The following is a 13,091-nucleotide window of genomic DNA, read 5'->3' as shown; positions in this document are numbered from 1 at the left end:
ATAGCCAGTAAATTGCAAGACTGAGATTGAAACCCAGGAATTTTGACTTCAAGTTTAGTTCTCTTTCATTATATAAACTGGGATTGAATGATCTCAGAACTCACTTCCTCATATCTATGAATCAGGAAGATCTCAAGTTCTACATCTGACTCATACTGACTATGAATTTGGGGAAATCATATAACCTTTTTGGTCCAAATGCTGATCTGCACTGGTAGAAAAGTTTCCCTATATCAGTCAAAAAAGAATTCTGAGCAGGAACTTTGTATTATTAATGCTTTATTTGTTTCTCAACCTCTAGTACAATATTCTGAAATGAGTAGTTGATTAATAAATGTTTGTTTTAAGTAAATTTGTTATTTAGATCTTCTCATTGATGATCTTTTTTTTTCATTCAATAACCTCACAACCTGACTACTTTTTTTAATCACATTCAGGAAAATGAATTTCTTCAACACCTACAATAATTCCACTAATTCTGCTGGTTTCATTCTCCTTGGATTCCCCTGTAGCAGAGAGATTCAAATTCTACTCTTCATACTGTTCTTCATCATCTATATCCTTACGCTTCTAGGAAATAGTTCTATCATCTGTGCTGTGTTCTGGGACCAACATCTCCACAATCCCATGTACATCCTCTTGGCCAACTTCTCTTTCCTGGAAATCTGGTATGTCACTTCTACTGTCCCCAATATGTTGGTCAACTTTCTCTCTAGGACCAAGACTATCTCCTTCTCTGGATGCTTCCTCCAGTTCTACTTCTTCTTTTCTTTAGGTACTACAGAATGCTTTTTTCTGGCTGTTATGGCATATGATCGGTATCTGGCCATCTGCCAACCTCTGCATTATCCTACCATCATGACAAGACATCTCTGCACTTGTCTAGTGGTCAATTGTTGGGTGTTTGGCTTTCTCTGGTTCCTGGTACCCATTATCTTTATTTCCCAGCTGTCCTTCTGTGGCTCCAAGGTCATTGATCATTTTCTTTGTGACCCAGGTCCTCTGCTAGCTCTCACCTGTACCAGGGCCCCTCTGATAGAGTTCACCTGGACCATCTTGAGTTCTTTGCTCCTGTTTATACCCTTCACCTACATCATGGGAACATATGCCCTGGTCCTGAGAGCTGTGTTGAGAGTTCCTTCAGCAGTAGGTAGGAATAAAGCCTTCTCCACCTGTGGGTCCCATTTGGCTGTGGTGTCACTATTCTATGGTTCTGTGATGGTGATGTATGTGAAACCAACATCAAGTCATGAAGCTGGAACCCAGAAGACTGTGACCCTTTTTTATTCTGTGGTGACCCCATTCTTAAACCCTTTGATCTATAGTCTTAGGAACAAGAAGATGAAGGATGCCTTGAAGAAATTTCTGTATGCTAAGAATTAAAGTTTTTGCCCAAAAAAAATCCTCTTCCTATGAGAAATAAAAATCGAGGCAACATATCTTCTGGCTCCCCCTCTTCCCTTTCTAATTACATTTCTACCTGCACATCTCCATAGCCTGTCAAATTCAACTATCCAGAACTGAACTTATCTTTCTGCCTCAAAAAAATAAAATTCTCCTTCCAAATTTTTTTCAGGTTTTTGCAAGGCAATGGGATTAAGTGGCTTGCCAGGCCACACAACTAGGTAATTATTAAGTGTCTGATGCTGGATTTGAACTCAGGTCCTCCTGACTCCAGGGCCAGTGCTCTATCCACTGTGCCACCTAGCCACTTCAAAATTATTTAATTGTATTGATGATACATCCATCGTCAAAATCTTGGTCCCCTTTTACTCATTTATTGATTTCAGTTTGCATTTCCTCTCTGAGTTTTTATCTTTGCAATTTTTTTACATCAGTCTTTGTCTACACCAATAGCACTGCAACTTTCATTATGTTATCTTCAATGTATCATATCTAGACTACTGTAATTGATTTCTAACTGGTTTTCTTGACTCATCACTCTAATTCTGCAATCTTGCTTAATTTCTAATGATCAGGAATCCTCTGATCAAAAGAATTCAGTATTTCAGGCTGAAATACCAGCTTTGTTTGGTAGTAGAGCAGTGCTTTTATTGGTTTAAGAAACTCCCTTTTAAAAGAGTTTGGTATTCAAAATCTTCCACAACCTGACTTCAGTCTAGTTCTACAATCTCATTGTGCCTGCTTCCACCTTTGTCATGCCAGCAACACATTTCCTAAACTTTTCTTCTTGATATTCTTGCATTTCTCCTGGACTCAATTCTTCCTCTAAAAGACTTTACAATATGCCCTCCCCACCAAAAAAAGAATACTCTCTCTCAAAGTTCAATAACATTTTGCCTAGAACACTCTGTACCTTTTTTGCATTAATATCTTATGTTTATTTGTGTGAACATCTAATCCCTACTATCATATTGCAAATTCATTAAGAACATAGTCTGTTGTTTTTCATCTTTCTGCCCCTAGGAACTAACAATGTTGTTCATATGAATGTAAAAAACTTGGATCAAATTCTGTTATTAACTTTAGCAACCTGGGAGTCTCTTACCTTTCCTGACCTTGATCCTATTTATAACTTCCTAACACATAACCTGTAAGTTTTTTCGGAATTAGAGTCAGTGAAATTTTCCAAACTTCTGACTTCAAATGTGTTGCTCATTAACAGATAAGAACAGAAAAATGGAGCTAGGGAGAGCTCACCTTTTCTTACTTACCCAATCTCTTTGGTATCATTAGCAATGTTTAAACGTTTCTCTTCTGAAGATGTGAAAGAATGACTGAATCACTAAAGTAATGTTTTCATTGGATCTTTGATTTACAGGTATAAAAGACCATAGATATCTTTGAGTCCAACTCCCTAACTTTTTACAGAAAAGGAAACTAAGGTAAAGAGAGGCTAAATTACCTTTTAAGAGTCATACAGTAAGTAAGAACTGAGGCAGGTTTAATTTCAGGTCTTCCTGACCCCAAATCCAGGGAATATTCCACCTCCTTTCTTTTTTCAAAGTTGTTTCATCCTTATATCACTTGACAGGTGTACTTCATTATCAAATCAATCATCTTCATAGAAGATTTGACTCCAAATGAAATCATCTCGTACAATGTAATTTTATAAAATTGTAATATAGAATGGAAACTCTTTGAAGGCAGGAATTGTTACAGTTTTATCTTTATATCCCCATACATAACACAGTATCTGATACATAACAGCTGCTTTATATATGTAAACTGAATTGAATAGAAAAGAAATTGAATCAAACTTAATTGATAAATGATACAAAAGTAGAACCAACTTAGCTCTCAAGTACAAAACATATTAATAAAAATTCAGTAAATTCATTTAAATCAAATATTGAAAGGAAAAATTTTTATTTTGTGATTAAACATGAAAACTTGTTCTTAAAAGATATCTCCTTATATTGAAACACCATACCTGTTTATCTTAGCAATAGACTAATGAAATTAAGAATGTACTCCTGATTTCACTATCCCCTTTCAACTCAACATGTGTCTTCTCTTTCTAACCCAATGTGAATTTCCTATTTAAATTCTTATGGATTTGTGTTGTTCTTTCTCATTCTGTTTATCTTAGTAAATATCTTTATTTCATGGTACCCTTTTTCATATTGTAAAATTTTTGTGAGTAGAAACACAGTGTTTTGTACTCCCCTCCAATGAGATAGTAGATTGATAAGTTCTTTTTGATTGATTTTGACTTGAAGGAAAAATTATGCATTTAGATAGAAATCAACCCAGAAAGAATTATGTTTTTCAGCACAATCTTCCCTTTGTTGTGCTGCTATGACTGAGGCAGATGAGAAAGTCACCAAAGGTGCTGTCTATTCTTTTCATTCTTTTCTTTTTGATTTTTTTATAACACAGCTTCCTTAGATCCCAATGATATTAAAAGTTTGAATTTCAATGAATAATTTTTAAAGGAATTGGAAACAATAAAATAAATATTGATTCCAAACACAACTTTCTGTTGTCTTTAGTCATACATACATATATTTCAGATTGCATCTCCTCAGTTGAATGGGGGTTTCTTGAGGGCAGGATCTGGTTTTTTTATTATTATTTTGTCCATATATGATAGTGCTTAACACAGATCCCTTCAAAATTTCCAAATGTGTGATTTCATCAAAGTATGAAGTTCCCTCACACCTCCTCTGCCAATGTGAAGCAGCACCTTCTCTGCAACTTATACTTGTATAAAACTGCCAAGGGGCATGAAAAGGTTGATGGTTAGCCCAGATTCACACAACTAGTGTGACTCAGAGGCAAGGTTTGAACTCATGTTTTCCTAACTTTTTTTTTGTAAGGCAAATGGGGTTAAGTGGCTTGCCCAAGGCCACACAGCTAGGTAATTATTAAGTGTCTGAGACCAGATTTAAACCCAGGTACTCCTGACTCCAAGGCCGGTGCTTTATCCACTACGCCACCTAGCCACCCAATTTCCTAACTTTCTAATTCCAAAACCAGTTCTTTCTTCACTTGGACACTCTGACTCTCTGACTTGCACCTCATAGGTATTTAATAAAACCCTGAAGAATTAGGTAACATTACTGAAGTAGTATAGTTCTTTTCTTTCTAAGAATACAGATAAATTAATCAAGGCATTTTTAAAATATCAAATAAATCTCTATTCAACAAATAGTAAGTTCAAAGATTTCTAAAGTTATAAAATAGATCACTAAAATATGGTTCTTTTAGACATATTTAAACCCTTTAAAATTGCATGGGAAAATAAATTAATTCAAAAAATTAACTTGAAATTTTAAAAGGATAAATAAATGCACCCCAGGTTCTAGAGATACTCTTCAATCACCATTCACACTGGTAGATTGGGACCTGGAGGGCAGGTGCTACTTTTCTCCTCAGGATATTAGGAGAATCTCTGAGGGAGGAGAAGAGGAAGTGCTATAGCTCAAAAGTTCCATCTGGATTCTTCCTTACAATGAAATCAATTAGTCAGTCACTCTTTAAGATTTTAGAAAGTAGGATTTTACTAACATGGTAAAGTAAGGGTGATACAAAACATCTCCTCAGAATGTTTTAATGCAGCCTCCCACCAATATGTACAGAATCCAGAGGAAGTGGATTCAAGGTTATATGGTAAAGGGAATCTGTACTCCTGGAAATCTTACTAGAAATCTTTTTCTCCCCTTTCTAGATGGTTCTTTGTAGAATATTGAATCTGCTTTTATCAGTATATCTTGTTTTTCCTCATTCCTCAATGCAGACACTCTGACTACCTCTACTGTCCCAGAGATGCTACTAGGGCACAGATTAGAAGTCCAAATCCTCCAAAACTCAGAGGTTGTAGTTTTTCAAACCTGTAATAGTGGAAAGGGGTAGGGTGGGACAAGATGGCAAAGGTAGAAGTTATTTTTCTCCCCCCATAAAAGATGTTCTCTTGTTCCTCAGTTCCTAATTGGATTGCTAATTTAGAGAAGAGCTACAGAGCATGTAAGGGCATGTCAATTTAATATCTTTAATTAATTAAACAATCGATTCAATAGAAATGCTCTCACCTCATAAAGGTATCATATAAAATCATTTTGTTACCTATCTATATAATGTTGGATTATTGATTGATTTACTACTTTGATTCCCCCAGAATTGTGCACACATACACATACACACACACACAAACACACACACATACAGACACAAAGAGAGATGGATAGGTAGATCTACAAATCCATAGATATAGATCTATAAATATATATGTATCTATGCCATTGTTCATTCATTCAGTCATGTCTGACTCCTTGTGACCCCATGAACCATAGCATTTCAGGTCCTGCTATTCTCTTTCATTTCTTGAAGTTTGTACATGTTGATATTCATTGTTTCCATGATACCATCTATCCATCTCAATTTCTGCCATCCCCTTTTTCTTTTGCTTTCAATCTTTCCCAACATTAGAGTTCTTTAGTTCTTATGCTTAGAGCTTCAGTTGGAGCTTCAGCTTTTGGTCTTCCAGACAATAGCTGGAATTAATTTTTTAATATTAATTTATTTTAATTTGACCTCCTTGATGTCCCAAAAACTCTCAAAGTTCTTCTTCAGCACCACAATTCGAAAGTATCAATTCTGCAGGACTCATCTTTCCTTATAGTCCAACTCTCACAATCTACATTGCTACTAAGAACATCATAGTTTTGAGTATAGGGACCTTTTTCAGTAAGGTGATGTCACTACTTTTTAGTATATTGTTCAGATTTTCCAGAACTATCTTTCTAAATCTGACATTGCTTCCATTTTTTTCTCCCTCTATATGCCAGGAAGTGATGAGAACTAGTTGCCAAGATTTTAGGGGTTTTTTGATGTTAAGCTTCAAGTCAGTTTTTACACTTTACTCTTTTATCATCATCCAGAGGCTTCTTAATTCCTCTCCCCTTTCTGCCATCAGAGTGGTATCACCTACATATCTGAGATTGTTGTTATTTCTTCCAGTAACCTTAATTACAGTTTTTAATTCATCTAGCCTGGTATTTTGTAGAATGTACTACTACAAATAAATAAAATAAAAGTTAAATAAAGTAACAATATACAACCTTGTCATACTCATTTTCCAATCTTAAATCAATCAGCTGTTCTTTTTTTTTATTTTAACTGGTAGTCCACATACAGATTCCTCAGGAGACAAATCAGATAATGTAATACTTCCATATCTTGAGAACCATCACATTTTATTGTGATCCACACAGTCAAAGGTTTTAGTGCACTCAAGGTAGCAGAAATCGATGTACTTCTGGAACTCCTTTGCTTTTGCCATAATCCAACAAATGTTGCAATTTGATTTCTAGTTCCTCTGCCTCTTCAAAGACAAGCATATTCCTTTGGTAATTCTCAGTTCATATACTACTGAAGCCTGGTTTGTAAAATTGGCAAGTGAAATTGTTCAGTAATTTGAACATTCATTGGTAAACCTTCTTTAGCACTGGTACACAAAATGATTTTTCTTTTCTAAATCAGTGCTTACTATTGAGTTTTCCAAATCTGAACATACTGAATGTATAATCCTTTTAAAACCATCTTCCTTTAGGATTTTTAAATAGTTCTGCTAGAGATGCATCAGTTACAATAGTCTTATTATTAGCAATGATTCCAAAGACCTATTTATTTCATTCTCTAGAATGTTGGACTATGGATCACACCATCATGATTATTGATGATAATAAGATCTTTCTTTTATAGTTCTTTTGCATATTCTTGTCACTTCTTCTTAATCTTGCCTGCTTCTCTTAAATGCTTGCCATGTTACCTCAATGGAACAAAAACTTCAATGAACTTAATGTGACATTTTTTTTACTTTTTTAAAAATTTTAAATTTTAAAATTTTAAAAATTCTATTTCACTCAAAAAAAATTCTCTCTAATCTTCTGAACACAGAAGTAAACAATAAAATGAATTTCTTTGTAAGGCTGGTTTCAGAAAAACAGAAATAGAGAGGTGTCACTTCAAATATGCCATTTGTTATGTTTCCAGTAATAACAAGGAAGAGCAAATTAGTTTGTGAATAATAATCTTTATTTTTTCTCAAAATTGGGGCATTGAAATAAATAAGAGGTAAAATAGTGAGCAAATAAAATTTAAGAAATTAATATCAATTGTCTTATTTGGGATTTAGTAACTGTTCATACATTTATTTAGAATCCCTTATCCATATCCTTTTTAGTCAAAAGAGAGAATGTGGAGTACCAGGAATAGTCAAAAGGATCATTGTTCATTGGCAGTTCACCCAAACAATGTCTACAATTATTTACAGATGGTTTTCTATATGACAATACTGTGCTAAGCTCTGGGATACAAAGAACAACAACAAAAAAAATCTCTGTTCTCAAGGTATATCCATTTTAATGGAAAATACATATGAATAATTTTTTGCAAGATTAGAGAGAGTCAATTAATCAATTAAAATAATCTCAAATGGAAGATATTAACAGTTGGTGGAACTCCTGTAGAAAGTAATATTTGATTTGAGTTTTAAAGGAAACCAGAGAAGATAAGACACAGAACTAAGGGGGCAGAGCATTCTAGTCCCCTCTGGAAATAGAAATAGCACTAAAGGCAATGAAGAAAAGGAAACATTAAGTAGATCAAATCAAGCATTTACAGAGAAGGTCAATGATAGAAGAAATAAATTTTAAGAACATTAAAGGATCCATTGTCAAGATTTCTGAAAAGGGGGAAAACAACACACAACCAGATAGAGAATCACAGATGACTTAATTACCTACTTATATAAAGGACAATTTTAAAAATCACTAACACCTGATTTATTTTTCATCACTGCAAAATCTTTATGAAAATAATAATTGTCAGTATCATTATCTTGTTGAAAATATGAGGAGGTAACAGAAGATTATCTATAAATATATTCACAGAAATACAAAACTTATGAATTGAATGGGACCTTAGCAGGTACAAATACAACCCATAACAAGTGGCCACTCCAGTTTCTTTGAACACTTCCATGAAAGGAAGATTCACCAGATTTAGAGGCAATCCATTCTACTTTGGAATAATTCCTGTTGGAAAACTTTTCCCTAACATTATATTTGCTTCTTTATAGTTTTTGCTCCTTGTCTCTAGTTCACTCAAGCAAGAAAAGCCTAATCCCTCTTCTACATGACAGCTCTTCAAATACTTGAAGACTATTATCATATTCTCTCTTCTCTTCCACTTGCTAAACATACCCAAGTCCTTCAATTGATTCTCACATATTACTTAAGACCCTACACCATCCAAGTTGCCCTCTCCTGGACAAGATTAAAAATGTCCTTCTTAAACTGTATAGATTAAAAAAACTACAGAACAGAACAGAACCCTCCAATGAGATATGATGAGGGTAAAATATAATTGGAAAATCATTTTCCTCTTCCTGGATTTTGTGCTTCTCCTAAGGCAGTCTAAAAATAGCATCAATTCAAAAGGAAGTCATTCAATCCAAAAATAGCTTTTTTGGCTACCATATCACCCTGAATTTTCTGTGTTATATTGTCTTCTTTATTAGACTATATACTCCCTGAAGGAAGGAATTATTTCAGTGTTTTTAATACACTTAATACATTTAATACATTTAATACACTTAATACATTTAACACACCATTTAACATTTGCTTTATAATGCTTTTTGATTTATTGAAATCTGTATTAATAACTACCTTTTAAAAAATCTTCCCTTGTTCTAAGTGTCTTGAACAAATTTATTCTTGGGTAATGAAATACTCCTTGAATGATTGACTCTCATGTATGGTATGGTTCTGAAGTCAGAGAAACTGGGTTTAAATTCTATATCGGAAGTTTATAATCTGATCTTCTTGCCTGAGGATTGGTGCCACCAATTTAAGATTAAGATGTCTTAAAGGTGAAAGAATTCTCATATAACCCTGTAGTTTTAAAACCATTCAGGATTTATTATAAAAGCCTGCAAAGAAAGTTGAGAGAGAAAGAGAGAGAGAGAATGATGTCAGGAGAACTGACTGACCTGAGACTAAAGAGAGTCTGCACACCATGAGGGGTGTCTAGGTCTGACTTTATAGTCTAAACCACTCCCTGGACATAGAAGCATCAGGAAAATATGGTGGGCAAAGGGTGAAATCCCTCCCTCTCTCCAAGTGACTGAAATCGTAAAAGGTATAAACTGAGGGATGGGAGGAAACCAGGTGAGTTTGCAAATTTACATTTAACAATGGAACAATAGGAATCAATTTGCATCCCAGACACAGATAACTTTTGCTTACTAGGGAGATATTTCCTCTATATTTCTTTTCCACATATTCCCCACTCAGATAGAATTTAACAGTGTAAAAGATAACAACAATTTTTTCCAGTTACATTTCATATGACCATAACTCCCTGCATCAGTCTCAGCAATACTGTTTAACCTCTGTAGGTCTCCATCTCCTCATCTATAAAAAATTGTGTTTTATGGACTCTGAGATCCATTGCAACTGTCAAACCATGATCCTATATGTCTTGGTTTGGGGGGGAGAAAGGATTGAGAATATTTCCCCCATTTTAAAGATCAACAAACAAGAAGAAAACAAAGCATTTGGTTAAGGTCTTGGTTTGAGCCATGGAAGAAAGATCTAGGTTTCAGGCATTCTTATCCCCAGTCAAGATCTCTGTCCAAGATAACATGCTGCCTGTCTAGACCAATATTCTTCTGATATTCATCTCAAACCTACATTCCAAGCAATAATACTGGGCCCTGAGGGTCTACTCTGACCCCTAAGAGATCCAAGAAGAAAAGTCAAGAAAATACAATTAGAAGTGCCTTGGGGGGTGGCTAGGTGGCGCAGTGGATAAAGCACTGGCCCTGGAGTCAGGAGTACCTGGGTTCAAATCTGGTCTCAGACACTTAATCATTATCTAGCTGTGTGGCCTTGGGCAAGCCACTTAACCTCACTTGCTTTGTAAAAAAAAAAAGTGCCTTGAGAATCATATAGAAATTTTGTAAGAATCATTGTTGAAACTGAGTCTTCAGAAAGTACTGGTTCTTAAGATGAAGGGGGGGAAGCAGGTATAAAGCTGTCCCAAGACACTATTCTCCTTCTGACAACAACTAATTGGTCCCTCAAAGATTGATTCCTCAGAGGGATCAGGAATTTACTCCAGAGTATAATCTCTGTTTAATCCCTCCCTTTTCCCTAAAACTCTGAGAGCTGTACCAACCCCACATCCACATTCTTTTCCTGTGATAATTTTTTTTTATTAGGATTTGTGTTTCCTATTAGGATAAAAAGGTATAGACCAATAGAATCTCAAAGTTGTAAAGGATCTCAGAATCTAATCCAAAATTCTTCCAGGAAACATGAATCCTCTTAAACCATTCCCACAAGCTCTCACCCAACCTTCGCTTGAAGTTCCCCAGTAAGGAAATCTGAAGCATTCATGAGAAAAGAAGAAAGGGTATCTTGACTTTGAGCTCCTTTCAACTGCTTCAGAAAAGAAGGTGATGTAATATTTATGGAAAACACAATTAAGTAAATACTAAGGTTATCAGGTTTTTTCTGAAGCTTTTTTTATGTGGACTTGCTGGAAAACTAAGTATGTTGTTTTTCTCTCCCTTATAATGAAGGTCACTTTTTATTTTCAAAGACTTCAGGTAAATAGTATAATAAAAACAGGACTAAAGAGACTGCCAAGTTGGACATGCAGGATTGAATTAATGGGAATGTATGTGACTAATACTTTGATAATTGGCACTCCTTAAATCCTGTCCCTATGTCCTTTATAACATGATTTGTGTGAATATATACTGAGATATTAGGAAACCAGACTTATATAGCAAGACTGTCTACAAGACCCACTCCTCCTCATGACCTTCAGTCCTTCAAGTTGGGGTTATACCAGGGTCTGTAAGATACTCCAGATCACATGCCACCAACCAGAAGGGAAAGGATATCAATATGCAACGTTTCAGTCAAACAAAGTAATCAGTCTCATGTATACCAAAGAGACTGGTCTTCAACTAAACACCACCACTTTTCAATTTTTTGTCTGTTGGTAAATATATTTGTTAAAACAAGGACACAACTTCAGGAACATTTTGTGTCCTCACAAACTGTCAAAAAAAAAAAAATCTGTCCAAAAGAGCTTCTGAAGGAATCTATTTTTTCTCAATAGCTCCAGGTTATATATAAAGCAGGTCAATGGAATAGCTTCTCTCTTTAAAGCAGAATAAAAGAATAAGAGGATGAATGCAGGTGAAGTAATGATGCTACTTTCTTAAATATAATCTTTTCTTGATCCATAATACATTGTACCACACTGAGTATCAGTTAGTGGCATTGCACAGATTATGTCAGCACACACACACACACACACACACACACACACACACACACACATACACACACATACACACACTCACATATGCACACCATCTCAAGAAATTCCAATGGCAGGGAAGTTAGTTGGCATAATGGATAGAGCATTGATCCTGAAGGTAGAAAGGACCTAAGTTCTAATTTGGCCTTGGATACTTACTAACTGTGTGACCTTCTTGGGTAAATCATTTAACTCCAACTACCTCCTAAAAAAAAAAAACAATTTCAATGGCTTTGTATTACCTCCTAGTTTTAATATAGAATTCTTCAGCAATTAATATTTTTCACAGTCTGGGCCCTTCTTACTTTCTAACTTGTTAGATTTTATATCTATTCATACACTTTAAAGTCCCATAATACTGACCTACTTGCTGTTCCTCATACCCCATTCCTTCTTGTATACTGTTTCCCATGCTATAATGCTCTTCCTGCTCATTTCTTATTCTTGACTTCTTTCAAAACTCACCTGAGTCACATCCTTCCATAGACAATGAAAATATCCATGAAGCGATTTGTTATCAATCCTGTTAAAGATTATAGTATCAAAGATTTGGAGATATGGAAGGAGCTATGAAAGCATTTAGACTAGATGAAAAAACAGGTTAGAAAAAGAAATGATATCCTCAGTATCACACATGTTATAGGTATTGAGTCATATCTGACTCTTTTGGTCCCATTTAGGGTGTTCTTGGCAAACACCCTAGAATAGTTGACCATTTTCTTTTCCAGTTCATTTTATAAATAAGGAAATTAAGACAAATAAGGTTAAGTGACTTGCCCAGGGTCACACAGCTAGTAAGTGTCTGAAGATAAACTTCAAACAGGAAGATAAAGTCTTCCTGATTCTAAACCCAGTGCACTATAACACGTAGATGTCCCACTTTGTTGTCACACAGGTAATGAGGCAAAGCTGGAACTTGAGCCCAAATTCAGGCTCCATATCTTGTAAGACACTGTGAAAAGTGAAAAGAACATTGGATTTGAAATTAGAAGACCTGGTTTTGAGTCCTAGCTCTGATGCTTTTTTTTTGGGGGGGGGGGGGTTGCAAGGTAGGATTAAATGACTTGCCCAAGGTCTCACATTATTATTAAATGTGTGAGATCAGATTTGAACTCAGGTCCTCCTGACTCCAGGGCCAGTGCTCTATCCACACTGCACCACCTAGCTGTCCCTCTGATACTTCTTACTTGGCAAACTTGGATAAATCATTTAATCTCTCTAAATCATTTTTTCATTTGTACAATGAGATAGTTGGACTCAGAAATTCCTTGCAACTTTCACTC

The 13,091-nt window shown here is 35.2% G+C and overlaps 1 protein-coding gene across 1 annotated transcript; it reads left to right on the top strand.

Annotated features, from left to right (window-relative positions):
* Positions 1 to 430: 430 nt before the first annotated feature.
* On the top strand, positions 431 to 1,383 carry LOC141522800 (olfactory receptor 11G2-like). Its single transcript, XM_074236246.1, has one exon. It carries the CDS (start codon positions 442 to 444, stop codon positions 1,381 to 1,383), a length of 942 nt encoding a protein of 313 aa, XP_074092347.1. The 5' UTR covers positions 431 to 441.
* The last annotated feature ends 11,708 nt before the right edge of the window (positions 1,384 to 13,091 follow it).

Source organism: Macrotis lagotis, chromosome 4 (assembly GCF_037893015.1).
Source record: "Macrotis lagotis isolate mMagLag1 chromosome 4, bilby.v1.9.chrom.fasta, whole genome shotgun sequence".
NCBI classification, from domain to species: domain Eukaryota; kingdom Metazoa; phylum Chordata; class Mammalia; order Peramelemorphia; family Peramelidae; genus Macrotis; species Macrotis lagotis.
The sequence above is the reverse complement of the archived record's forward strand: the minus strand, read 5'-3'. Positions and strand labels throughout refer to the sequence as shown.